This window comes from Hyperolius riggenbachi, chromosome 5 (assembly GCF_040937935.1).
Source record: "Hyperolius riggenbachi isolate aHypRig1 chromosome 5, aHypRig1.pri, whole genome shotgun sequence".
Taxonomy (NCBI): domain Eukaryota; kingdom Metazoa; phylum Chordata; class Amphibia; order Anura; family Hyperoliidae; genus Hyperolius; species Hyperolius riggenbachi.
The window spans coordinates 176,049,268-176,076,902 of record NC_090650.1 but is presented as its reverse complement, the minus strand read 5'-3'; the positions used below and the strand labels follow the sequence as shown (position 1 = coordinate 176,076,902).

Genomic DNA, 27,635 nt, shown 5'->3' with positions numbered 1-27,635 from the left:
TGGGATAAAGTTCAATTCAGTGTTAAACCCTACTAAAGACCAGGCAATTTTTTACAATTCAGACCACTGCAGCTATAACGGTTTATTGCTCGGTCATACAACTTACCACCCAAACTAATTTTACCTTCTTTTCTTGACACTAATGCAGATTACTTTTGGTGCTATTTGATTGCTGCTGCGATTTTTAGCTTTTATTATATTCAACAAAAAAGACAGGAATTTTGTAAAAAAATAATAATTTTAACTTTCTGAGATAAAATTTTTCAAGCAAAGTAAAATTTCTTACAAGTTTTTGTCCAAATTTATTGTGCTAAATGTCTTTGATAAAAAAAAAATGCAGTAAGTGTATATTTACTGGTTTGAGTAAAAGTTATTGCGTTTACAAACTATGGTACAAAAAAGTGAATTTGCGCAGTTTGAAGCAGCTCTGACTTTTCTGAGCACCTGTCACATTTCTTGAGGTGCTAGAATGCCAGGATAGTATAAATACCCCCAAAATGACCCCATTTTGGAAAGAAGACACCCCCATGTATTTGCTGAGGGGCATAGTGAGTTCATAAAAGATTTTTTTTTTGTCACACGTTAGCAGAAAATGACACTTTGTGACAAAAAAAAAGTGTTTCCATTTCTGCTGACTTGTGACAAAAAAAAAAAAAAAAATCTGCCATGGACTCACCATGCCCCTCAGTGAATACCTTGGGGTGTCTACTTTCCAAAATTGGGTCACTTGTGGGGTACTTGTACTACCCTGGCATTTTGGGGAGGCTAAATTGTGAGCATTCCTGTAAAGCCTAAAGGTGCTCATTGGACTTGCGGCCCCTTTGCGCAGCTATACAGCAAAAAAGTGTAACACAAGTGGTATCGCCATACTCAGAAGAAGAAGTATAATGTGTTTTGGGGTGTCTTTTCCCACATACCCATGCTAGGTGGGAGAAATATCTCTGTTAAGGACATCATTTTCATTTTTTACACTAAATTGTCCATTTACAGGGATATTTCTCCCACTTAGCATGGGTATGTGTAAAAATACACCATAAAACACATTATACTACTTCTCCTGAGTACAGCGATACCACATGTGTGACACTTTTATGCAGCCTAGCTGTGCAAAGGGGCCCAAAGTCCAATGAGTACCTTTAGGATTTCACAGGTCAATTTTACTTATTTGGTTTTCTGACTACTCCTCACGGTTTAAGGCCCTTAAAATGCCAGGGCAGTATAGGAACCCCACAAGTGACCCCATTTTGGAAAGAAGACAGCCCAAGGTATTCCGTGACGGGTATGGTGAGTTCATAGACATTTTTTTTTTTTTTGTCACAAGTTAGTGGAAAAGGATTTTTTTTTTCTCACAAAGTGCCATTTTCCACTAACTTGTGACAAAAAAAAATAAATTCTATGAACTTGCCATACCCCTCACAGAATACCTTGGGGTGTCTTATTTCCAAAATGGGGTCACTTGTGGGGTTTCTATACTGCCCTGGCATTTTAGGGGCCCTAAACCGTGAGGAGTAGTCTGGAAACCAAACAAGTAAAAATTACCTGTGAAATCCAAAAGGTACTCATTGGACTTTGGGCCCCTTTGCTCCTATGCCCTGGCAAACCCGATTAATCCATTCATATCGATCGATGTGGATAAAAAAAACATTGCCAATTTTGATACAAAGTGCTTGCTAAAGCATAGGAACTCCAACACCGCCCCTCAGCTCATGTGCCTTGGCAAACGTATCTTACTGCGGAGGAGAAATCACGTCCTGCAGTGCAGCATGCACCAACTTGTGTGTAATCTTACAGACGCGCAATGCTTCTGTCAGGATGCACCGTCCATCAGTGCTGCAGCTGGTTGGTTGATCGGTCAGTCGGTTGTTCCACCTGGAAGGGTAAAGGATGGAAAAAGAGAGAGAGAGAAAAAACAAACAAACAAAAAAGGCAAGCAGCAATGCAATAAAGTCATTAACATTAACTTTATTGAACCTTTTTAACCAAATATTAACATTTGGTACTTTTAACTTTTTTGCTTACTAGAGATGGCTCAAACCTCCGATTTTAGGTTCACAAACCTCGAGCACAAACTTTGCAAACCGCAATAGACTTCAATGGGCAGGCGAACTTTCAAAACTTGAAACATTAATTCTGGCCACAAAAGTGATGGAAAAGATGTTTCAAGGGGTCTAACATCTGGAGGGGGGCATGGCGAAGTGGGGTACATGCCAAAAGTCCAAGGGAAAATTACGGATTTGACGCACAGCAGCGTTTTAAGGGCAGAAATCACATTGCAATGCTAAATTGGAGGCATAAAGTGCTTTAAATGCATACCTAAAGAGAGTGAAAGGTGTGTGCTTCTGATCAGTTTCACCTGACTGGCTGCCTCAAGTCTAATGACTCATTTGAATCTAAACTAACTCTCGTCTAATTAAAATGGGAAAGCGTTGCAAACTGCACCCGCCTACCAGATAGTGCAGGATCTAAGGCTACCTCCCTGACATTCCTGCAGGAGTTGGCCCACACAAATCCTTGCATATCAACAGAGGTGCCGCGTGTAGGCCTCCTTGTGCGCCCCCAAGAAATGAGGGGCAGCGCAAACACCCCCACAAAGCATCCACTGCCCAAGAGCGCCGCAACTGCCTCTCGGGTGGGGGGGGGGGGGGGGGGGGGGGGGAAGAGAGAACACATGAACTTTGTACTCCCCAGACGCGGCCCACGCCTAGGGAGAACCTACCATGCTGCCCTACCCAAAGGATAGATTCCCTACTCTTGCGTATTTTGTCTACCTGTAGTGCATATGCGCATCCTGGGAGTGAACACACCAACAATGGGGCGAGGGGGGGGGGGGGGGGAGCTCAGACAAACACCCCCCCCCCCGGTGCAACACTACTGCCGGGGGACCTATCCGCTCCCCCACAACAACACCCCGAGACAAATTACTCTGTTTCACTGGGTCTCATAAACACACATTGCACTTTATTAAGTCTGCATAACAAAATTCCCCATTAACCCCCATAAAATGCAAGCCATCCAGTGTATACAGCCTAACCATACACAGCCGGCCATGTCATACACACTGCGCATGCATACAAAGTCCACACATAATCAGTGTCCTACACTCCCGGGAGTATTCTTCCAGTTGCTAAACCTCTACTTAATGTATGGACCTATGCCTCGGATCCAGTAAGATGCAGATATTGTATTGCATGATTTCAAGATATTGTCCCAGTTGTCTCCAGGATAATCAGCCACTTGTATAATGCATATATGCCAGTTCAGCTATACTCCAAACGTATATACTCGGAGGGGGGAGTGGAGACTAGCCTACAGTGTTGTTTGACCATGTGCAGGAGGCCTATAACATAATTGCCAAAAGTCCACGCTAGAGACGCATATACACAGAGCGGTACCAGGAGGGCTCACACCACCTCCTCACAGTTGTTCCCCGCTTCAGCTCCCATGCAATTGCAAGCGATGCCCGGAGGGCTCTCACCACCTCCTGTCGTAACCAAATCCTCTTCCAGCGTCCTGCGCCTACTGCCCGCTGTCTCCTCTCAACCCCATAGACTGTTCTGTTGCATCCAACAACCACAACAACAACAAATAACATTTGTAAAGCGCTTTTCTCCCGTGGGACTCAAAGCGCATAAGCATGGCTCCGACCATCGTGGTGCAGAGGAAGAATTTTATAAATCTGGAAATGCCAGGCTAAACAGGTGGCTTTTCAGTCTGGATTTGAATAGCTCCAGGGATGGTGCTGTCTTTACTGGGTGTGGTAGGGAGTTCCAAAGAGTAGGGGCAGCATGACAGAAGGCTCTGTCTCCAGATTTTTTGAGGTGCACTCTGGGAGTGACCAAGTTTATAGAACTTGCTGATCTGAGGTTGTGAGAGGTGTGGTGCAGCTTCAGCAAGTCCTTCATGTATCCAGGGCCCAGATTGTGCAGGGATTTGAATGTCAGCAGTCCAATCTTGAAGAGTATTCTCCATTCTACTGGTAGCCAGTGCAGTGAGCGAAGGATCGGTGTAATGTGACAGTGGCGAGGCTGGTTTGTTAGCAATCTGGCAGCAGCATTCTGCACTAATTGCAGGCGACGCAAGTCTTTTTTGGGGAGGCCAGCATAAAGGGCATTGCAGTAGTCCAGCCGTGATGTGATGAAGGCGTGGACTAGGGTTTGAAGATCCTCTGGGGGAATCAGATGTTTAATCTTTGCAATGTTCTTCAGATGAAAGAAGGAAGATTTAACTACAGATGAAATTTGGTTTCTGAAACTCAATTCCCCATCGATTAGTACGCCAAGGCTGCGCACAAGGTTGGAGCTGTTTATGTCTGAATTCCCAATCCTGATTGGTGTTGCTTTAGGATAGAGCTGTTTTGATGGCGAGCACTGGCTTTGGACAAACAGGACCTCAGTTTTGTCAGCATTTAGTTTCAACCAGTTATCATTCATCCATGCCTGAAGCTCAGCTAAGCAAGAGTTTATTTTTGGGGTAGGGTCTGTTCCACCAGGTTTGAAGGACAGGTATAGCTGTGTGTCATCGGCGTAGCAGTGGTACGTCAGGCCATGTCGTTGGATAAGTGTACCGAGGGGGGGGTGGGTCCGCACGCCACACAGTGCGCAGCGGATGGCGTCACTCTGCTGCCTGCCTCCGTTACTAGGATCGCCCGCCTCTCGGGCTTCGTCAGACGGTCACGTGAGTGTTGCATTTAAAAGCCATCCTCTCCTGCTCGTTTGCACATCTCCACCTCTGCTCATTGGACATTGGCTACTGCGCTCAAACATAGCAAACATTAGACCAGTCATTTCAGTGAAGAAAGATCCAAAACCAATATTAAAGAGAAATCAACCACCAAGGGAAACGAAGGTCCAACAGAAGAGACAGTAGAGGATAATGAGGAAATGACTCAAGAGTGTGATACGGTACATGATGATTTGAATGTGGTAAACCTTTTAACTTATGAGATCAAAGATACACATAGAACCCTTTTAAAAGAGGACTGTCTTTCTGTCCAATACGCCATGGCGATCATTTTGAGGTATATAAAGATATACGTCTATTTCTGAGGAGGTTCTTGTTTAGGGTTATGTGGGCTGGAAAAACTACAACTAACAGGGATCAGGTCAGGGGCGGACTGGCCAGGGGGAAAGGGGGGCAATCTCCCCCCAGGCCGCCTTTCATTCAGTGATTTAGGGCTGGTCCAGTGTCTGGTGTATTCAGGTTTGTTGTTATAAGGCAGTGTGAAACACTTGGCTAGCTGATAAAAGTGCAATTAGAGGGCAGGCAAGCTGGTAAATATACACAGCATGATGCAGAGCTTGCCTGGAGGGTCCGTGGGCAAACATCTGTCTTGTTTCTCACCATTGTTATAATGACTGCATGTGTGGACAAGGCTTTAAACAAGTTGAAAAGTTTTTGACAGTCCCTAGACTCCAGGAGGGCTGCTTTCTGACTTGTATAAGAGACTGGCAGGGACAAGAGTCATATTATAGGCAAGTAGCCTCTGTGTGATGTGAGACTGCAATACAGCTCTGCTCTATCTCAGGCTATTCTCAATCTCTCTCCACTCCTCTCTCTGAGCTAGTGCACGCCAAAATCACAATAGCAATCGCAAGCAACTTGCAAGTACAATTTTGTGAAGCAATTTTCAGAGCCATTTTTGAATGAATCGCTACAAAAAATGCTACATGCAGTGTGTTTGCGATTTTTAAAAAATCACAATGCTGCTGTGAGAACACAGTCATAGGGTAACATAAGCCAAGCGCTTTTTAAATCACTGTAGTTTTGAAAATCGCTCAGAATCACTCTTGGTTGGCACCAGCCTTCTCTCATTCACCTTTGTTTCCCTCTTCCCCTAGTGCTAGCTGGCTATGTCTTCTTCTTATACAGGAAAGCTAAATAAACGTGCAATCCTGGTGGGGCAAATTATTGATATTATTATTATTTAGTATTTATATAGCGCCACCATCTTCCGCAGTGCTGTACAGAACATATGGTCTTGTCACTTAACTATCTTCTTCCTTCTCTTTCAGCTTTTCTCTCCTCACCGTTTCTCCCCTTCTCTGCATAAGGTCTCAGACACGCTATAAGTGCTTTTCTAAGCGATTTTACCGCGATCATGATTTTACCATGATTTTAATGTAAGTCAATGGAAGCCCTTTTTAAAAAGCTCTCAGAAAGTTCTGATGGCTAAAAAGTGCTCATAAAAGTGCTTATAGTGTGTCTGAGCCCTTAGTATTTGTATGCTGCGGGCAAGTTGGGCGCCAGGAGCACCGAATGATGACTCTTCCTGCTGCCACTAAACTCCCTGGCGGTGTTAAATACTATTCCCCCTCTGAGTCGTTGCAACTCTGAGGGAGGTGTAATTTGGGGTACGGTGATCACCGGAGCCCCGAATTTCCCTTACGCGCCCCGCGCAGCATATTATTGCTGCTATGGGGCTCCTAGTTTGGGTAACCGGTGCTGAGCGCCGTGAACCAAAACCACTTGCTTTGCCTTCTCTCTCCTCTCTCCAATCTTGTTATTAGAAACCATAATCTAAAGCTGGCCATACATGCATCAATTGTTACGGACAGATTCTTTCACTATGATCGACTCATAATGACTTTTCCACCTATCAGTACTGAGTATGGATGTGACCTATAGGGTTTCATACTATAGTGAAGTGGGTCGTGGGAAGGCAGTGATTCACTGCCACTGACCACCAATAAAAAGCAGGTAAGCAAGGCATGGATTTTGGGGGGGGGGAGTGAAAACAGTGCTGGAAGGAGGGATACCGAAACTTTGGAAATTAGCATTAACGAGGCAGGGATCATGGTGCCAGCAGGAAGGTCAGTAAGGATGTGTCTGGTAATGGGGGAGGGGATATCCGAGGTGGAAGAGGGGCATATTTGAGGGATTAGTAGAGATGGTGGCGAAGGGGAGGACATAAGTGTGTGTGTGGGGGGGAGGAATGAGCTTTGGGGAATTAAAGTGGCCATACATCTGTTGACTTGATAGCCGATCGACCATCCGTTTTGATATTATCGAATCAGATAAAAATTTTGGGTGGAAATTGGTTGAATGTATCAATCTGAGATGTTGGGAAATCTCAGGCCAATGTGGTTGTCAGGTGCGATAATCACGGCATGCGATAACCACGAATGATAGACATGACGTATACCCCGGCCGTTTTCCCTCAAAATGTATTATGTGCACCCGTTGCCTGTATTTCCGCATTGGCGCTCCACGTGACTACTGGCATATATGACGTGGAGTGCCTGTGTGACATCATTTGGGCTGGGGCTGCCATCATAACGGGCCTCTGGTTTGTGTTTCCCCCCAGGTCAAAAGGTCCCAGTCCTCCCCTGGATCAGGTGGATACTGGACAGCTAGAAACAGAAATGACACTAGCAGACAGGAGATCTGTAGTTCTACTTGAATCTATGTCAGACCTAAATGAGATCAATGCTGAGGAAATGGAAAATAGAACTCTGCTTTTCACAGATCTAAGACAGAAATCAAAATATTTTCCCCCACTGTCATTAAACCCGCATCTAAAAACATTTGCTGAGGCAGTTGAAGATGACTTGAAATACCTGAACTGGCATCCAGCTGTTAAAAATAACCTGTCGCCAGAGGAACAAGAAGCATTGCAGGAATTGAAGTCCTCTGAGGAAGTCATTTTGAGACCTAGTGACAAAGGGAGTAATGTAGTGGTCTGGGGTAGGGAATTATATCTTGAGGAGGTGAAAAGACAGCTGGATGACAGTGAGGTGTAAAAAAAAATTGTCCTCAGATCCTTTTCCAGACATTGTAAAGAAATTGAATAATCGACTTGATCAAGCCTTAGTTGATAACGTTATTAGTAGTGACGAATGGCGATTTATGAAAGTAGACAAATATCACATACCTATACTGTACCTCCTACCAAAATTGCACAAAAACGCAGAGAAACTACCGAGTTGCCCAATAGTTTTGGCGATAGGGGGCCCTTTTGAAAGAGTATCAACTTTTTTGGATACTAGCCTGAAAGGGTTTGTTGAAGGGCTGCCCTCATATGCATGTGACACTAGACATGTTCTGTACCTCTTGAAGGATATTTAAGTACATGCAACTGACCTGTTAGTTGGCATCGATGTAGAAGGATTGTACACTTCCATCCCACATGATGTGGGGTTGGGAGCAGTGGAATTCTTTTTAAAAAATGTTGGAGGGGTACAGTTAGGGCAATGCCAAGTCATTATGGACCTACTGCAGATGGTACTGACCCTAAATTGCTTTAGATTTGATAGGACATATTACCGTCAGATCAGGGGGACGTCGATGGGCGCGGCCTATGCGTGCCTCCATCTTGGCTTGTGGGAGTGACAGGAGGTCTACGCAAATTTGGCGTTTGGGGAGCACGTCGCGGCCTGGGTTCGATATATCGATGACGTCCTCCTGGTCTGGCAGGGGACCATGGAAGAATTGGGGGTATTCTTAGACCACCTGAATATGAATGATAGAAACATTGTGTTAACTCATACAATTGACAAGAATGAGATTAGTTTCTTAGACTTAAAAATACGTAAGGATGGTGACAGAATTATGACTGAGACTGATCGTAAGCCGACGGCAGGAAACACCCTCCTACATGCCTCTAGCTTCCATCCGCCGTCACTGCTGCAAGGTATTCCGGTAGGACAACTACTTAGGGTACACAGAAATTGCAGCGGTGCGGGCGAGTATGAGAGAGAGGCTGTGGAGATGTGTAGACGTTTTCGACGACGTGGTTACAGTAAGGAAACCCTGGAGAGGGCGAAATCACAAAGCGATGAGACTCCAAGGGAAACACTTTTGACTCAGGAGATAAAAAAGAAGGAACCAAGAGATGACGTGACACGTCTAGTTACGCAATATGGAACACATTGGAATCAGTTGAGGAGGATATTGGCCAAACATTGGCACTTACTAAGACTGGACCCCAAGATTATCCAGGTGGTTGGGGAGTACCCACATATGGTGGCTAAAAGGGCACCCAATCTGCGTGATATGTTGGTGAGGTCTGAGTTTAGATCCACCACAGAACAATCATCGCGTATGTGGTTGGGTCCTTCGACGTTAACTAATATGTAAAAATGACTAGTAAAAAGGGTGCGGCAAAAAGGGTGATATGGGGAGATCCGAATTTAACCCCCTAGGGATTACTGTAGCTAATCTAAAAATCCAGCTAGATTCTATTTGACAAAACGGAATTTATGATCTTCCCACCCCGGTCATCCCTGGACCTCCCAGATGTGCAGGTCACTTAACCACACTACTATTCACCCTACCTCTCAAGCCCGCTGTCTGGGTGTCACCCTGGACTCCGCACTCTCCTTTACTCCCCACATCCAAAACCTCACAAAGTCCTGCAACTTCCACCTTCGTAACATCTGTAAGATTCGCCCTTTCCTGACCCCTGCCACTACCAAACTCCTCATCCATTCCCTTATAATTTCCCGCCTCGACTACTGCAATGCCCTTCTGTCTGGACTCCCTAAGACCCGAATAGCCCCACTGCAGTCCATCATGAATGCGGCTGCCAGAATTATCCACTCCTCCCATCGCTCCACCAGGGCGGCTCCCCTCCGTGAATCCCTCCACTGGCTTCCTATCCAGTCCAGAATCAGATTCAAGATATTGTGTCTGACCTACAAATCCATCCACAAAACCTGTCCAACATACATTTCTGATCTTACTCAGAGATACACACCAAGCCGCTCACTCCGCTCCTCCAATGAACTTCGCCTGACCGTCCCCCGCATCACCCAGTCCCATGCACGCCTCCAAGACTTCTCAAGAGCCGCTCCGACACTATGGAACTCCCTACCTCCACCCATTAGGGCAGCCCCCTCCTTCAACACCTTCAAGAAGGCCCTCAAAACTCACCTTTTCACTCTTGCCTACCACCCCTCACAATTGCTCTAAACCCACAGCCGAACTCTGGTCCCCTACCTCTCGTGTCCCTACCTCTCCCTCTAGATTGTAAGCCTTTGGGCAGGGTCCTCACTCCTTTTGTGTCCTACCTGATCATGCACCTCTATTACTGTGCACCCATGCTATGCATTTGAGTGAACCTAACTTGCCTAACTCCATTCTCCCATCCAGTGACTGACTAAGCATTACCTTGTACTCATACTGTGCTGTGTGATCTGGTTTTCTTGTATTCCTGTATTGTCATATTGCTGTTTGTCACCCCTAAATATTGTCTGTAACCTAAATTAATGTCCAGCGCTGCGTAATATGTTGGCGCTTTATAAATACAACAAATAAATAAATAATAAATAGTACAGATGGATAATCTAGCTGCAACCCTGACTGTGAACTAAGGAATCACTTAACACTGAAATGATTGGTCTAATGTTTGCTATGCTTGAGCGCAGTAGCCAATGTCCAATAAGCAGAGGTGGAGATATGCAAACGAGCAGGAGAGGATGGCTTTTAAATGCAACAAGACGGGACCACTCACGTGACCGTCTGACGAAGCCCGAGAGGCGGGCGATACTAGTAACGGAGGCAGGCCGGAGAGTGACGTCATCCGCTGCGCGCTGTGTGGCGTGCGGACCCAGCATGATGTGGATGCAACAGAACAGTCTATGGGGTTGAGAGGAGACAGCGGGCAGTAGGCGCAGGAGGCTGGAAGAGGATTTGGTTACGACAGGAGGTGGTGAGAGCCCTCCGGGCATCGCTTGCAATTGCATGGGAGCTGAAGCGGGGAACAACTGTGAGGAGGTGGTGTGAGCCCTCCTGGTACCGCTCTGTGTATATGCGTCTCTAGCGTGGACTTTTGGCAATTATGTTATAGGCCTCCTGCACATGGTCAAACAACACTGTAGGCTAGTCTCCACTCCCCGTTTGGAGTATAGCTGAACTGGCAAATATGCATTATGCAAGTGGCTGATTATCCTGGAGACAACTGGGACAATATCTTGAAATCATGCAATACAATATCTGCATCTAACTGGATCCGAGGCATAGGTAGGCAGCCATACTGACAGATGTAGGCCTATGCGTGCAAACCGCCGCGTCGGACGCGGAATCCGCCGCCTTGTTGTCAGGAGATGCGGCGGTTTCTCCACGTTCAGTCATGCTAGCAGATGCAGGCCCACGTGCGCAACCTGCCGCGTTGGACGCGGAATCAGCCGCCTTGCTCTGAGCACCCGCGGCGGCTTTTCCGCAATTTCTCACATTCTCCCAGATTTTGGGGCTCGGCTTTTTTAGGGGGTGACAGGAAATTTGGGCGCATGAGGTAGGTGGACAAAAAGGGCGCTACCATTGACTCCCATATTAAATATAGTTTGATGGGCGCCGAACAGGAAAAAAGGGCGCCCGTGATAATTTATGTTTTCAAACTGCATTCGTGATAATTTAGGTTTCCCAACTTCGCCAACGACCAGTAACTTTTACACATAAAGTAATACTTATTTATAGTTTTAAGTTACATCGTAATGTAATATTTAAATAATCACTTTTCATAAATCATTATTTTCAACATATAAACCCGTCAACAAATAAATCGTAATATACTTTTTTTTTAATTAACACTCTGGAAAACATTATTATCCACCAAATAAACTGCAACAACAAAATCATAATATATTGTTCTTCACACGTAATACTTATAAAACACTATTATCCATCTGATAAAAACCGAGCGATAGCTAAATCTGACGAATAATGGTTACAAACATACTAAACATATCTATTGTATTTAACTAAAACGTTATTTAAAATGTTATCACTTACTATTTGTAAAACATTATTATTCACACAATAAAGTGATCACTAAGGGAGGATTTGGGGTTAGGCACCACCAGGGGGGTCTTAGGGTTAGGCACCACCAGGTGTCACTGCATCTGTGTAACCGTACATTGTATTAGTCAAGTCAGTGCATATCTTTTACTTCATCCCCCCAATATGGACAAAACAAGAGGCAGAGCCAGAGGCAGGCCACCTGGCAGGTCTGTTCGAGGTCACGCTGTTGTGATTTTGTGTGGCCCTCGACCAAAGTACAGTTCAGAAGAAGGCACGTGCCATCAACCCCCAATATTGTCAGGACATAGTTGACTATTTAACACAGAACACCTCATCTCAGTGTTCTCCCCAGGATCAATCAGCCGGGCGGAGCGCCCGGGTAAGATAAGTTACCGCCCGGCTGATGAAATCACCGCTAGCCGCACTCTTCACTGACAAGTGCCCGGCTGTCAGGATGTGCTTTTTCCCCTCTGCGCATGAGATCTCGTGCTTCCCGGCGAGATCCTGCACGGATTGGCTCAGCGCATGGTAAGAGGTGTGACCATTGCGCTAGCTAGCTGCCGACTATTACTGCAGACTCAGAGGCTCATGACTGTTACTTTTAGTGTAAGCTCTGCAGGGATGTGCTGGGCAGAGAGTAGAGGCAGGCAGAGAGCAATCATTCACCGGCTGAACATGTTAATTTATGTGTACTAAGTTCAGCGTATAAAGCGGACGGAGCAGTGCGGTGGTCTGTGATTCATAGCACGGGAGAAACACGTGCTAGAGTCATAGGAGAGCTGACAGCGGGATGGAGAAGTGTGGTGGGCTGTGATTTATAGCAGGAGGATCCCGGGCAGGTCACAGTGAAAGGTGGAATGCTGTCTGGAGTCAGCCGCAATGTAAACTGCAGATATAACCGAGAGCCAGTGGCTGTGGAAGCACATAGCTCTCTTGTTCTATATGTGTGCTTGTGACGGGGAAAGTCCTGTGTCTCCAGACTGCAATTCTTCATACATGAATCTCTCCTGGACTCTGATGGGTCTGTTCTGCCTATGCGTGTCGGGTGTGTTTGTGTATATTTTACTTTCCCTTCTCCCATAGTCTGATTCCTTTGCCCACCAGCACCTCCCCATCGGCATCACACAGTGCGAGACCCCCCCCCCCCCCCCTCCATATAACCCAAAGGGAGATGGTTCCCTGTCCATTAGCAGCAGCCAGTCATGTACCATCAATCCACTAGCAACACAGTGTGAAGCATCTAGTATGAACCCCTCACCCACAACACCTGCACCAAGGGTGAGATCTCCCTCCCCACCTAATAGCTGTCAGTGGTATTATCTCCACATCCAGTAGCACTCAACGCAATCTTCTTCCACACCTAGTATTACCCAGGGTGATCGAAGTACCCTACCTGACACTTTTTGTGATCCTCCACACACACACCCTTCCCCCCCCCCCCCCAGCGTGACCCTCCTTCTCCACTCAATGTGACCTTACTTCCCCACCCGGCTACTTTTTCATGCCACCCGGCTGGAAAAAAATTCTGGGGAGAACACTGTCATCTTCCTCAGCTTCCGCACGGAAGCGTGACATATCTTCCACCTCCTGCTCCGATTCTGGCACCCCACTCCCACAGCATCTCTGCCTGCAGGCCGCTTGACTGCCTTCTCCGCCACTACCAACAGTGTCCAGGACTCCAGGCGGATTCCTGAATTTTTAAGGCTGCTGCCAGCAGCGGCCGCTATAATAATTTTTCTGGTGCGTGTACATACCTGCCTAATTTTTCTGGCTGCACTGCAGCTGCAACAACAAAACAAAAGGCATGTACATGTGTCAATTCCCCTTCGTGATCGTTACCTTGCCGCGGTGAAGAGGCTTGCGTATCACAATGAAGCAATGACCGCCGGCTATATGAGTGTCTTTTGGGGGGCACAACCAAGATAATAAGGTCGTTGCTTCATTGTGGACAGACCAAATTCAATCAGCTGGACAGTCACTGTTGTTCTGTCATTGAGCTACCTCAGCCCGGCAACCATATGGGCTTGAAAACCGCCATGGCCTGCACTCTCGCCATGGTGCGCACCCGTCCAGCACGGCCGTCACTATACAAACAGCTGTTTGCGGTGCATTACACAGTGAGTTTGGTCTGTCAGTGTGAACCAGTACACTAATTACAATACCTGATTGATGTATACACATGCAAGATGTTTTAAAGCACTTTAGGCCTCCAGTTTAGCATGCAATGTGATTTCTGCCCTTAAAACGCTGCTGTGCGTCAAATCCAGATTTTTCCCTCGGGACTTTTGGCGTGTATCCCACTCCGCCATGCACAAACTCAGATGTTAGACCCCTTGAAACATCTTTTCCATCACTTTTGTGGCCAGCATAAATGTTTCTAGTTTTCAAAGTTCGCCTCCCCATTGAAGTCTATTGCGGTTTGCGAAAGTTCGCGCGAACCAAACTTTTTGCGGAGGTTCGTGTTCGAGGTTCGCGATCCGAAAATCGGAGGTTCGAGCCATCTCTAGTTCTGTGTTGTAATAGAAATGCTGCACATCACTGTTACCTATGTTTCTTCTGATTTATGTTGTGGTTTTGTTTATTGCCTCTTTTTACATGTACCTGTAATGTGGAGACCAAGTTTGGCCTCCAAGCCTTTATGTATGTATGGTGATACTTGAAAACTTATAAAAGACTTTGAAAATAAATGTCATATATTGCTTTATATAATAAATAATTTTTATTTATTATTTATTTTTTCTTACAGAAATGTGAGCTCTGCTGGAGAGGATGCACGCAGAAGAATGAGAGAGTGTGATGGGCTTACTGATGCCTTGCTGTATGCCATTCAGTCTGCACTAGGGAGTAGTGAAATCGATAGTAAGGTATGCTTTATTTGATTTCTTTCTGAGTCAGGCTGTTTTATGCTTTTCCCACCAGAGAAAATGTTCCCATTTTGCAGTATTTAAATACAAGAGCTCATATCTGTTTTGTTTATTGGCACAAAATTTACACCATTTTACATTGACAGAAAACAATTTTCTGAAATAACATTTGACCAATTTTTACTCCAGCCAACTTAACTCCATCTAGCTTTTACCCCATCCCCCTGCCCCCAAGAAGTGCAACCAGTTTAAGAATAGGTCCTCTCCAATTCCAAGATATGTGAGGAATATAACAAAACTCCTCCCATAGCCTTCCTTCCTCCACCTACCCTCTTAGTAAGTTTCCCATCCCCAGTAAGCGTGACATCATAAACTTTAGCTCGGGAATTGAGGGGGCCCACCTCTCTCTTATTGGCTTACAAAGCGTTTCGACACCATATGCAATTCACTTTTTCTCCTGAGTTTTGTTCTTGGAGATACATTTTCAACTTATATTTAAAATAACTTCTAAGCATTTTGCTAATGAAAACGTACCAAGAAGTAGATGAAAAGTACTATAAAAATTATTTTGAGCAATTTCTCGCTTGTTGGTGGTTTAAAAAGCATGTTATTGACAAGGTGTTAAAATATCAAGCACATGGCCCTTATCCAACTCACTTTTTTTCCTATGTTTTCATTTTCTGCTGAAAATAACTTTACAGGTCGCATTCACAGTGGGGCGTTGCATTGTAATGCAACGTTAAAGTCACAATGCAGCATAACAACGCAACGCAAAAAAGGTGGTAATGTACGTTAACGCTGCATTACTGTGGCATACAGTAGGTACAGGAAAGCATAAAGGCAATGAAAAGTATGCTTTCCTGTACCTGGTAACGTGTGCGTTTAGAGGTAACGCATTGCAAGCAGTGAGTTACCATAACGCTACATGGTACAATGCAACGCTAACATCGCACTGTGAATATCCCATAGGATTTGCATTGCAGTGCAGTAAGCTGCGTTATAAGACTTTATAGCGCAGCTCCACAACGTCCCACTGCGAATGCGACCTCAGCACTTTGCATTTGAAAAAGTACCAAAAAGTAAGTGAATAAGTATTGTTGAAATTAATAAGTATTTTCTTGCGGGCTGATTACTTAAAAGGCATTTTTTGGTAAGGTGTGAAAATATCACCTAGTTAAAAACTTAGCGAAAAAGTGAATTGAATAGGTGCAGAAGGCCAATATTTAACTACATTTTTCTCCTAGGAGAGAAATTTTCATCTTCTCTTCAGCCACTTAAGTACCAGCGGTCTCTGCCCAGAGACGGTACAATAACGACGGAATACCGACGAATTGCCGCCTATACCCGCGGCAATCGCCGTGCACGCCGGGATCCTCAGGACACCCACTCTGCTTTCTCTATGATGGCAGAGTCATGTGTGCCGGTCAGGAGCCGCTTTCATTGGCTCCTGTCCGTGTCTATCAATGTAACCCTACGGGAGTTTCTTACGTTGATAGACACGGCCAGGAGACAATGAAATCGCCTGACCGGCTCACAGGGCTCTGCTATCATAGAGACAGGCAGAGCAAGTGAGCTGCAACGGGACACAGTGGGGAGAAAGTGGTGAGATTGGCGGGAGCGTCCGAAACGATGGATGCACGCTGCAACGGTGAATTGAAATCTATGCCCTGGAAGCCAGGTAACCATCAAAACAGGGCATAGATTTCAATTACCTTGGTCCTTAAGTAGTTAAAATAACGTTTTAGGACTTCTAAGACCTGTAGTACAAAATTTAAAGTGAGGCCACACCCCTGATCATATGTTGGCTAATGGACTCCGAATTTAGGCCCTTAGAAAGTAGATTACACGGACACCAGTTACATGTTTGCTTACAGATCTTCTCTGAATTTGTTTATTGAACCTCTAATTTTTATAGCATCAAAAATACAGTGTGAGCATTATCTCGTTCAGTTAAAAATTACAACATGGCATGATTGGTTCCTACTTTTGAATGTATGCCTGTCAGCTAATAAATTTGCTAAAGTCAGCAGAAACACACTTATTTATTTGACATGTCCTAAGTTTCTCTCTATCTAGGTTTGGTTAGCTAATTTAACAAGATACAGTGTAAAGAATAAACTTTTGAGTCATTAGCTACCATATCTAGTTTCTATTGCCCCACCAGTTACTGTGAAAAGAGAAGTGATTTCAGCTTTGTTAAGACAAAAAGGTCAAGAGTTATAGGCCTTTCAAATAGTACCTCTTGAGTCTAGGACTCCAACAGTACAATTGTTAGACAAAGATATGGAGGAGAAGAAATTGTTATCAAAATATAAAATGCTTTATTAACCACCAATCATATAAACATGACACCCTTGCATGTGGAGATACACTCACGTTCAGGGCCATAGGTTTAATTGTATTAATCACAGAACAGGTACCAGGAAGGACCATTGAAGATATTAGGAACTAGCTAGTTCAAAAAATTGTTGTATGCATATAGGGGATCCCAGGGGCGCCTGAGGGCACAGGCAGTACAAGCATTTGCCTGAGGCGGCATGGCTGTCATAAGGCGCCACCTGCCATTACAGTAACATCACATTTTTTTTTATTAAATCAGAACGGAGCTGGCAGCTGCATTGCAGGCTCCTGTTTCCTCACTGCAGGCCAGCTCCGCCTCCGCCCCCGCCTAAGGAGCAAGCATGTTCTGTTCCACCTCTAGCCAGCCCTTCCTAAGCAGCCACAGTACATACAACGTACTGCACGTGACTCTGTAACTCTGCCCCCCACCAGATGTTTGGGTCTTCTCCCCAGGCTGGAGTGACAACTGCCTGAAATATTCCTGTCCCGCTGCCGCTGCTGGCCAAGACAGGATACATGTGCTTATTAATGGCTGCTCCGCCCCCTAACCTACGTGCAGCACTGCCCAAGTCCTCCCACCATCAAAGCATCATTAATTCTAACAAGTGGAGACGATCGAGGCACCCGCGAGGCTCCGCCCCCAAATTTTAGCCCCACCTCAAATTGATGGACAAAGTCCCAGGCTCTGGTCCAGGCTCCACTTAAAAATGGAGCCCCATCAGACTGTAGAAGGAAGCTGAGCTGGAGATTAAAGGTGAGTTATGGTAGCTGTTACGTTCTCCCTCTTGGCAATCTGTACATATTATTTTCCTCCCCTGCACTTTCACAGCCCATCCAGTCTCTGTCTCTATCCCCCTGCCCCTTTTCCAGCCCACTAACCTATGACTTTACCCCCCTGCCCCCTTACCAGAACACTAGCCTTTGTCTCTACTTACCTTGCCCCCCTCCTTCCTCACTAGTCCACTAGCCTCTGACTCCACCCCTGCCCCCTGACCAGCCCACTAGCTTCTGTCTATTCCCCCCTCCCCCCTGCTGCCTTACCAGCTCACTAGCCTCTGTTTCTATCCCCTGCCCCTTCACCAGCCTCTGTCTCTACCCCCCTGCCCCTCACCAGCCTTCTAGCCTCTGCCTCTACCCTACTGCACCCTCACCAGCCCACCAGCTTCTATCTACCCCCTTACCAGTCCATTAGCTTCTGTCTCTACCCCCTTGCACACTTACCAGCTCACTAGCCTCTGTCTGTATCCACCTGCACCCTTAACAACCCACTAGCCGCTGTATCTATGCCCTATACACCCTTACCAGCCCAACCAGCCTTTGTCTCTACCGCCTGCACCCACATCAGCCCACTAGCCTCTGTCTCTACCCACTATGCCACCTTACCAGTCCACCCAGCCTTTGTCTCTATCCCTGCCCCTTTACCAGCCCACTATCCTCTGTCTATACCTCCCTGTGGCAGTACCAGCCTCTGTCTCTACCCCCTGCTCACTAATCAGCTCATTAGCCTCTCTTTGTACCCCCCCCTGCACCCTCACCAACCAACTAGCCTCTGTCTGTACCGCCTTGCACCCTTTCCAGCCCACCCAGCTTCTGTCTGTATCTCCCTGAACCCTCACAAGCCCAGTAGCCTCTGTCTGTGCTCCCCTGCATCTTCAACCAACCCACTAACCTCTGTCTGTAGCCCTCAGCTCAGCACCTTCAACCAGCCCACTATCCCCTGCAGGCCTCTAGCAGGCCCCTGTCTCTACCAGCCCACACTCTAGCCTGCAGACGCTAGTAACGCTCCTTGCCCCCTTAGCATCATAGGATATCTTGCCACTTCAGCTCACTGCCTGCCCCATCACAGAGTGGCCTCCTTCACTTCAGCTTGGAGTATCAGGAGGCTTTAAATATCACTATATGATGGGCCCTACCTAATACAGCACTGATATTTGAGGGGGGCTTGGGCTAGCAAATACTGCTAAGTGGGGCTACATAATACGGCTATATGAGGAACCCTTATTCTGCTATCTGAGTGGGGGCTACCTAATACTGCTATTTGAATGACAGCTACAATTTTTTTTTTTATGTATGGGACACCTGTCTACTTAATTTTCGTATGTGGGGCGTGACTTTTTTATTATTGTATATGGGGGCACATGGTAGTAATGGTAATGTAGATGTCTTTTTCAGGACATATTATTAATTTGTAATGGAATTTTTGAGCTCCTGTACTTTTTATTGGATGTTTGTGTTCAGTTGTGTGTGTGTGTGTGTGTGTGTGTGTGTGTGGGGGGGGGGGGGGGTGCTGAGCTGTGTCGCAAATGAGTTGGAAAGAGGTGGTGGGGAGGGGACCAGGTCCAAATTTTGCATCGGGCCCAGAGTTCCGTAGCTATGCCACTGGTGACTGCTATCTACTGCAGTGGGCATTTGCTGTGGATGAGAGTGTATCCATGGTGTGCCACTTTACAAAGCCGGCGGTCTGCCCTGGTGCTGGCATCCCTTTCCATGGTTGTACTGCTTGTGTACAGTGAGTGTGTGTTAAAGATTTGCTGCTTTTCATATGTCGAGTTAACATTTGCTCCATGTTTTACGTGGGATAATGACTGCTGCATTTATTATTTGATGGTCTCTGTGGCTGCATTTGATGTTTTGGAGTTATTGCTGCAGCATTTGGCATTTGGAAGCTCATGATTACTAAATACCGTGCTAATACATGAACCAAAAGAAAAGTGTGGGTTTCTTTCTAGGAGGGGGAAAACGTTGTCTAGTGGGTTCTTATGAAAAACAAAAAGGGAACACAGGGACAACGGGAGCCCGATCGTGTATTATCCAACGGACACTGGGAGTATATGAACTGAAAAAGTATTATACTCACAAAATTAGGTTGCCAGATAGAGCAACCACCTTAGTCGCATGTGAGGAAGTACCGTCCCCACTCGGCCTTGCTTCAAGTATTATGGATGGTCGCTACTCCAAAAATGGTAATCACTGGGAAACTTCCAAGTGTACACTCCCCCAACCTGGGGTATAGGAAACTGGAACAAGGGTAGGAGGCGCCCGTGGACATATGTTGCTTATCCTGATCACGTGTAATAATTATAATGCTTAAATTCCTACCTTATAGTAGTAACACTCACTGGTTGGCAGTAATTGGTAAATCACAAAAAATTATTAGGGCAATAATGACAACGCGTTTCTCGGTCAACACCGCTTCCTCAGGTCTATAGATGTGCCCTTAAATACAAGTGGCGATAATCAGGAAAATTCATAATACTAAACACAATTCACTATAATCATAAAAACATGATGACAAATAACATCATAAACATACGTATATGTACTTAAACATATTCATATACATAGAGCCAAAAGGCTCATAAAAATACACTTTTACTTTAACAAGAACATTTCATTTAGGATACACACACATAGATAAAACAACCGTATAACACGTTTCATTCACATGTGCACATAGGTAGACACTATGTCATACACCTGTGTATATAGAACAAATGTCCGTTCCCCATGTGTAGTATACAAATGAAGGGATGATTAGACTAAAAAAAATATATATAAAGAAGCATGATTCATAAATCTATGTATAGAGTGGTGCAGTCTAGAGTAAAATAAAGCCCTGTATATATATGGGACTGTAAATGGAACAGAGGGCACCAGGCGAAAATAAATACAAAGTATATAAGTCATAATCGCATATACCTATAAAAAAACTGCAGAAGCAGCAATGAACTTAAGATATATATATATATATATATATATATATATATATATATATATATATATATATATATATATATATATATATATATATATAAAATTAATCTATGTGTATGCCACAAGTAATAATGGGACAGTTCGTTCTGATATATGGCCCTGCATACGGAACGGTAACAGCCAGCACAAGGCAGAAATAACTAAGAGGTATATGTGTCATAGCCTCATATACCTATGCAGGGACTGTAAAAGCAGCGGCAAGCTTGGGCAGAAATATCCCTAGATTGCGTCCAAAATAAGTGTAACTTATCCATAAGGTAGTGCAATGTATTGCTTACCTGGGAGCATATGAAATATTCCTGGGCGCCAGTAGCGGCAGGGATATAAGCCATAGAATCGCGCCGGAGAGGGATGGCGTCATGAGGGGGTGTGTCGTGCCAGAGGTGGCGACGTCACAAGGGGGTGTGTGTCAGCCGGTGTAATGTCAGATATTGCAGCCCGGAAGCAGCCTTCCTCACTGAGTATCGCGCATGCTCAGTGGGAAGTTAGACATTATTTAGCTGAAATATCTCCGCTTCCGCACCACGTACACTCCCGAAATGTTCAGGGGAGGGAGGGGACCCCCAGATCCAGCTCTGTGTCGAATTGCAGCCCCCTAGCCCCAGTAGTTCCCGAGATAGCTTTGCTGCAATCAGTCTCGGGAACCAGCGGGGCTCGGGGGCTGCAATTCGGCACAGAGCTAGATGTGGGGGTCCCCTCCCTCCCCTGAAAATTTCCGGGGTGTACGTGGTGCGGAAGCGGAGATTTAGGACGTTTCACACCTGGCTGCACAATGTAATGGGGCGCAGGCTCCTACTGCGCATGCGGGGCTGCAAAATCTGAGAGGCTGCAATAGCTGACATGACACCGGCCGATACCCTGGAGACCAGACATAAGAATGTACATATGTAACAGAGGCGTGGTCCTGCCCGGAATACTGAGGAAGGCGGGGGAGCATGCCATGCGTCATGTGTAAACAAAGACGCATGGCCAATGAGCTAATAGCTGATAGACTAAACTAGAGATGGGAAGTTCGGATCTTTTCAATGATCCGGATGATTCGAATCGGATCATTGAAGAGATCCGGATCTTTGATCCGAATCTCGGATCATTTTACTACAGGAAGCATTCGGGGGTGAAATGAACAGCAGGACAGGTCTGTGGACAGGAGAAGGGGAGGGGGGTGGACACACAGAGAAGGGGAGAAGATGGACAGAGGGCAGGGAGTGGACAGAGAAGGGAGGAGGGACGAGCAGAGAGCAGAAATGTTTGCACACAATACCCACATGCTGAAGTCATATGCTTTACATATATTTCACCTATATGTTCATCTGTACACTTTGAAAGAAAAGGTCGCACAGTGAAAGAAAGCATTCCCAGAAGATAAGTGCAGCTGTTTAGTGCCGAGTGCAGGAGGATTATATTGCCTTTCAATCACACTGTCTGCAAAGTTACTGAGCTGTGCTGAGCCAAAAGCTTCCCATGTGATCACTGTGCAGCACTACGGAACAGCCAGCCTATAATGGGCAGCACGTTATAGCCAGTATGTGTGCTCTACACATATCTGGCAGTGGCACCCATGTCCCCTCTCTCTCATCTACCTGTCCCTGCAAGGCTGGCTCCCATCCAACAGAGTGATCCCTGCTTCCAGGACCCCGCTGCCCGCTGAGAGGGGGCGTGTCGCTCCTGGCCCCGCCCCTTTTGCGATCCGAATCGTTCATTTTGATGATTCGGATGATCGACTCATAAAATAGATTCGGATCAAAGATCCGAATCGTTCATGATCCGGACAACACTAGACTAAACACCGGCTAACTCCGTGCCAGCGCTTACCCAGGATTTCAGTTAAAACAAAAGAGGGACATTAGATCTATTCATCCGGTCATATATGGGTACGGCTCCCAAATATGAAGGCAGTAATGGGAGGCAGAGTCCCAATATAATTACAGGGTTAGTAAAAATATATGGTGGCCATATTTTAGAAGACCAAAGGAATTACTGTTGTGGTAGCCATGCTTTTGAAGATCCACCTAAACATATAATCAGTATTGTGGCGGCCATGATTTTGAAGACCAACCTAAGTGGCCTCAGGAGGAAAAAGAGAAGCAGCAATATTCATTAAAATGAGGATACTTATTGCACCATCCAGTCTCGGGGGAGGAGTGTAGCTATTATATATAGATGGCCAGTACTTCATCCTAAAAAGACGAAAGATTACAGTGTACAATCGTGCATAAGTGACTACTGAAATGCATTACACAACACATTGCAGCTAATGGAAATACATCAGTAGCTAGACTCATATAAAACACAAATGAAAAATCACATAAATATACACATATTACATTATAAATTTGTTTCCTATCCGTCTATTCTGTCCCTATCCCTACAGAGGAAGGGTACCCTCAATAATTAGCACGCCCCATAGGGGCCGTTAATTGTTGCTCAGTCATTAGGGGGAAAATATATACGAAAATGCACTGTCCAATAAAATGCCCTGTTCCTGACAGAGCTACCAAAAATGTATTCAAATATTCAAATATTTTACTAACCCTGTAATTATATTGGGACTCTGCCTCCCATTACTGCCTTTATATTTGGGAGCCGTACCCATATATGACCTGATGAATAGATCTAATGTCCCTCTTTTGTTTTAACTGAAATCCTGGGTAAGCGCTGGCACGGAGTTAGCCAGTGTTTAGTCTATCAGCTATTAGCTCATTGGCCATGCGTCTATGTTTACACATGACGCATGGCATGCTCCCCTGCCTTCCTCAGTATTCCGGGCAGGACCACGCCTCTGTTACATACGTACATTCTTATGTCTGGTCTCCAGGGTATCGGCCGGCTGACACACACCCCCTTGTGACGTCGGCACCTCTGGCACGACACACCCCCTCATGACGCCATCCCTCTCCGGCGCGATTCTATGGTTTATATCCCTGCCGCTACACGCGCCACGCTACTGGCGCCCAGGAATATTTCATATGCCCCCAGGTAAGCAATACATTGCACTACCTTATGGATAAGTTACACTTATTTTGGACGCAATCTAGGGATATTTCTGCCCAGGCTTGCCACTGCTTTTACAGTCCCTGCATAGGTTTATGAGGCATTGACACATATACCTCTTAGTTATTTCTGCCTTGTGCTGGCTGTTACCGTTCCGTATGCAGGGCCATATATCAGAACGAACTGTCCCATTATTACATGTGGCATACACATAAATTCATTTTTTATATATATCTTAAGTTCATTGCTGGTTCTGCAGTTTTTTTATAGGTATATGCGATTATGACTTATATACTTTTTATTTATTTTCGCCTGGTGCCCTCTGTTCCATTTACTGTCCCATATATATGCAGGGCTTTATTTTACTCTAGACTGCAACATGCTTCTTTATATATATATTTTTAGTCTAATCATCCCTTCATTTGTATAATACACATGGGGAACGGACATTTGTTCTATATACACAGGTATATGAAATAGTGTCTACCTATGTGCACATGTGAATGAAACGTGTTATACGGTTGTTTTATCTATGAGTGTGTATCCTAAATGAAATGTTCTTGTTAAAGTGCAAGTGTATTTTTATGAGCCTTTTGGCTCTATGTATATGTATATGAATATGTTTAAGTACATATACGTATGTTTATGATGTTATTTGTCATCATGTTTTTTATGATTATAGTGAATTGTGTTTAGTATTATGAATTTTCCTGATTATCGCCACTTGTATTTAAGGGCACATCTATAGACCTGAGGAAGCGGTGTTGACCGAGAAACGCGTTGTCATTATTGCCCTAATAAATTTTTGTGATTTACCAATTACTGCCTACCAGTGAGGTAGGAATTTAAGCATTATAATTATTACACATGTGATCAGGATAAGCAATATATGTCCACGGGCGACTCCTACCCTTGTTCCAAAACGTTGTCTAATTACTTTAACCATTTAGTGGCATCCTAACGCATTAAAACGTCATGCTTTACCCTATTAACGGCAACATGACGTATTAATAAGTCGCGCGTTCCCACCGCTGCTACCGCCGTGTGCGCGCCGCTACGGCCGCCGTTTCCGTCAGGATCCCGTGCTGAGGGATTGGGGAAGAGGACCAAACGGTCCTCTACCCAATCGCAGTGCCTGGAGTGAATGGACGTGACCGCGAACAGCGGCTACGTCCATTCACAAAAACAGGAAATGTAACAATTAAATAAAGTGTAAAAAAAAAAAAAAAAGTGAACACTTACTATAACGAGTGTTCACTAGCGCCATCTTGTGGCCAAAAAGTATATGACACGTACAAAATACATACATTTACAAGTACATACACATGAGTAATAAAATTAATAAAATTACACTTCCAACACTCCCCCTCCAAAAGAAAACACTTGTAAAAAAAAAAAAATCAGCTTAAAATAAATAAATAAATACTTGCCTTAGGGACTCAGCTTTTTTTAATCTATATTTTATGGGGGAAAATTAATTTTAATTTATTACATAGGGGCTTGTAATTATGGCCAGAACAAAAAAAAAAAAACAGAACAGAAAAATAACACCTATATTTCAAAATAATACATACATTGTGATAGGGACATAATTTAAATGGTTTAATAATCGGGACAACTGGGCAAATACAATGTGTTTGTTTTATCCACAGGAGAATGTTTAATTTTAAAGCTATAATGGCTGAAAACTGAGAAATAATTTTTTTTCTATTTTTTTGTTTTTTTCTCATTAAAATGCATTTAGAATAAAAAAAATTCTTAGCAAAATGTACTACCCACAGAAAGCCTAATTGGTGGTGAAAAAAACGAGGTATAGATCATTTTCTTGTGATAAGTAGTAATAAAGTTATTAGGGAATAAAAGGGAGGAGCACTGACAAGTGAAAATTGCTCTGGTCCGTTAGAGTAAAAACCCTTGGGGGTGAACTGGTTAAGGGACTCTTGGCCTAAATTACTGTGTCATAGGAGGAAACTCAGGCCCATATCCTGTCAGTACCACATGTCATTTTTTTTGGGGGGGGGGGGGGGCTACAGGTTTTCTTGCCTGGAGTGACAAAAGGGCTAGAACCGCCCCTGGGGGATCCCCTATTCAAAAAATGGTACCATAAGTATCAATAAAGTGCCACTCAAATTGCAACTGAACACTTGTTGATGTACATTCATGAGCTATTCAGCAGAAGGTGAAGGGAAGTATTTTTCAGGTGTATAGTTCCTCCAGTAGCAACAAGTGAGGAAACAGTCCACCAGGATATAGTCCTTATGCAGATTCCACCTAGTAAGTTCCCAGTAAGATGACGTAGCTGGAGTGCAATGCTGATAATAAAGCAGAGTATTGGGCAGACAATGGGTAATCACCCCAAGCAAGCTTAATGTATGACGAGTACACAGCCGTTCAGAAGGAGTATGAGTTGGTAGCAGTCCGCCAGGAAAAATTCATTATGCAGCCTCATCTCCATATATCAAATGCAGTGTAAAGGCCGTTCTGGATCATCAAAATACAGAGATGTCACCTCCACAGTAAAAGTTATAGGTTTAACATCAGCACAGTGATTCAAGTCAGCAAACTCCCAGCATAATGTCATATTTTTCATAAATGACAGTTCGGAGAGATGACAATTCTGATTGATCAGTATGCACATTCATCAGTCATGGCATAGAGATGATAAAGTTTATACTCATCCAAGTCCCGTTCTGCAGTGGTGTTTAAGAATAGACCAAGAGCGATCCACAGGGTATCCCACCACAGGGTGTCTGTTCAAAGAGAAGAGCCCTCGGGGCCAACCGGTTTCACTGGTGAAAATACCAGCATCATTAGGGCAGGCTCAGCGATATACTGGCTGTGCGGCGACTGTCGGCCTAAAATATGGCTTCGGGCGGCCGGAGGACGCCACTCCGTCCCCCTCCGCCGACCCGCCTCCACCTCGTCATCACCCATGTGAGAGACGGGCAGGGAAAGGGGAAGGCGAGGAGGAGCAGAGGGCGTAGATCCCTGAGGTGCATTCCAAGCGTGCAGCGCCACCTAGGCCGCCATGATGAAAATTGCGGCCAATACAGGAAGCGCGGCAGGGCCGGATGGAGCGCATGATGGAACGCAGCGCTCCTTCACCAGTTGGACAGAGGGGATATGGCAAGCGCCCGCTGCCTCGGCAACAGGCCCTCCAATCCGGTGCCCGAAGACCCACGTCGAAAACCCAGAGACAGGGGAGGGGAGGAGGAGGGGCCACCAAAAAAAAGAAACAAAAATAAATTAAATGAAACAAAATTTATTTCAGCTTTATTCGAAATCTAAGAGAACCTTTCTGTCTTAAAGAATATAGACCTATAACTATGTGTAGCTATATTTTAAGGTATATTTTAGAAACCCTCACATTTCCCCCCCTTTTGTCCATGCGATGGCCACATAAATCAATTAAAAACAATTACTACAATAACAAAAACAATAACAAATACACGTGTTACAGAATATAATCAAAGCTTTCTTAACATAGATTTCTAACTAACCTACCTAGGTCTGTATCAGAACCTAGCGACTTGTCGCTGAATACCCTATTTTACCCTGTAACTTGCCTAACACAATATTCGAGGATAGCCAATAGGAATTCAGGAACAGGCTCTAATATTCAGACTGAAGATGTCGCGCAATTTTCATACTCCAGCGTAGATATCTCGTTATAGGAATTTCTTCTTTGGACTAAATAGATGTGAGCTTCAGATGTGCGAGTGCACCTGCAAATGAAACACATAATGAATCTATAGGAAAGGTAGAGCATTAAAACAGTAAGCAGGAACATAACCAGATATGCAGCAATTTGTTTAACCAGCCGGGCGGTATGGACGAGCTCAGCTCGTCCATTACCGCCGGAGGCTGCCACTCAGGCCCTGCTGGGCCGATTTTAATCAAATAAAAAGGAGCACACGCAGCCGGCACTTT

General features: G+C 45.0%; 1 protein-coding gene and 1 long non-coding RNA gene across 16 annotated transcripts in view; one reads left to right on the top strand and one right to left on the bottom strand.

Annotated features, from left to right (window-relative positions):
- LOC137518500 (uncharacterized) overlaps positions 1 to 21,139 on the bottom strand; it is a 226,095-nt gene extending 204,956 nt beyond the window's left edge. Inside the window, exons 1-2 of one of the 2 annotated variants that reach the window (XR_011020840.1) lie at positions 20,993 to 21,139; positions 20,040 to 20,156 (exon numbers count right to left, since the gene is read on the bottom strand). This is a non-coding gene — a long non-coding RNA (uncharacterized lncRNA). The remainder of the gene's footprint in view (positions 1 to 20,039; positions 20,157 to 20,992) is intronic. The other variant, XR_011020839.1, reaches the window with a different exon arrangement.
- Positions 1 to 27,635, top strand: part of CTNND2 (catenin delta 2) — a 2,713,436-nt gene that overhangs the window by 1,387,844 nt on the left and 1,297,957 nt on the right. For all 14 annotated transcript variants that reach the window (XR_011020838.1, XR_011020837.1, XM_068236432.1 and 11 more), the window contains one exon: positions 14,483 to 14,600. Coding sequence is in view for 12 of the 14 variants with exons in the window: in XM_068236432.1 (XP_068092533.1) it covers positions 14,483 to 14,600 (118 nt within the window). In the remaining 2 variants the exon portion in view is untranslated. The remainder of the gene's footprint in view (positions 1 to 14,482; positions 14,601 to 27,635) is intronic.